Source organism: Hippocampus comes, unplaced genomic scaffold (genome assembly GCF_001891065.2).
Source record: "Hippocampus comes isolate QL1 unplaced genomic scaffold, H_comes_QL1_v1.1 scaffold174, whole genome shotgun sequence".
Classification (NCBI taxonomy): domain Eukaryota; kingdom Metazoa; phylum Chordata; class Actinopteri; order Syngnathiformes; family Syngnathidae; genus Hippocampus; species Hippocampus comes.
In genome coordinates, this window is record NW_017805983.1 from 3761155 (window position 1) to 3762172 (window position 1018).

At 45.6% G+C, this 1018-nt stretch overlaps 1 protein-coding gene across 1 annotated transcript in view; it reads right to left on the minus strand.

Annotated features, from left to right (window-relative positions):
* cenpe (centromere protein E) overlaps window positions 1–1018 on the minus strand; it is a 29706-nt gene that overhangs the window by 9286 nt on the left and 19402 nt on the right. The window contains exon 37 of the mRNA XM_019890661.1: window positions 324–477. Coding sequence (XP_019746220.1) covers window positions 324–477 — 154 coding nt within the window. The remainder of the gene's footprint in view (window positions 1–323; window positions 478–1018) is intronic.

Here is a 1018-nt window from a genome sequence, read left to right on the forward strand (position 1 = left end):
TACCGTAATTTCCGGACTATAAGCCGCGACTTTTGTCACACGCTTTCAACTCTGCGGCTTATTTCATGAAGCGGCTTATATAAAGACTTTTCTAACGGCTGCCTGTGTACCGTCTTTCTTTGTAAATAGCTCATGTTACAATATGGGCACCTGCGGCTTATACACAGGTGCGGCTTATGTGTGTAGAAAATATTTTTTTCCTTTAAAAATGTAGTGGTGCAGCTTATAGTCAGGTGCGGTCTATAGTCCAGAAATTACGGTACTTTGAGGGTTGGGCGAACTTGTGATGTGAAAGCAAAGAGACGATTTCACTCCTTCCATACCCCGCACAAATGCAATGCAATGCATTACCTGAAGTTGCAATGTTGAGTTGTGCAGCCTTGATGATGCTGTCACCGTGGACCCTGTCAAGTCCCGCTCGTAGCCGCTAAGCTTCTCATTGAGTAAAGAGATGGTTGCTTTTGCTTCAACGAGCAACTGAAAAGGTGAACAACGGCAGGGTAGTTAACGCTTCAGCGTCAATGAACTCAGAAGAAACTTGGCAGTGTTGATAAATACATTGCTGAATGATGAAGGAAACCCGTGGTCAATTAACTACTGTGTCAATCACAGTTGTTCATTCGACTTTGAAAACAACTGTGCACTTTGTCCATATTTTGCTGCAGTGGAGAAATGCAGCAACATGTTGAAACAAAACAAGGACAAAGACATACGGAACAGTTGGAACATGTGCAACATTTGCCTTACCCTTGTTAAATTTAAATGTGAGGTATTTTGGAGTTCAGGGGTCACTCCTTAAGACCTTCTATGACTCTGTGGTGACCTCAGTCATTCATTATGGTACAGTCTGCTGGTCAGGCAGCATCTCAGCCCAGGACAGAGAGAGACTGGACCGACTGGTTAGGAGGGCCAGCTCTGTCCTGGGCTGCTCCCAGGACAGAGCTGGAAGGAGGTGGGCAACAGGAAGATGCTAGCCAAGCTAAAAGCTATGATTGACAGACCCTCCCAGGCCCTCCAG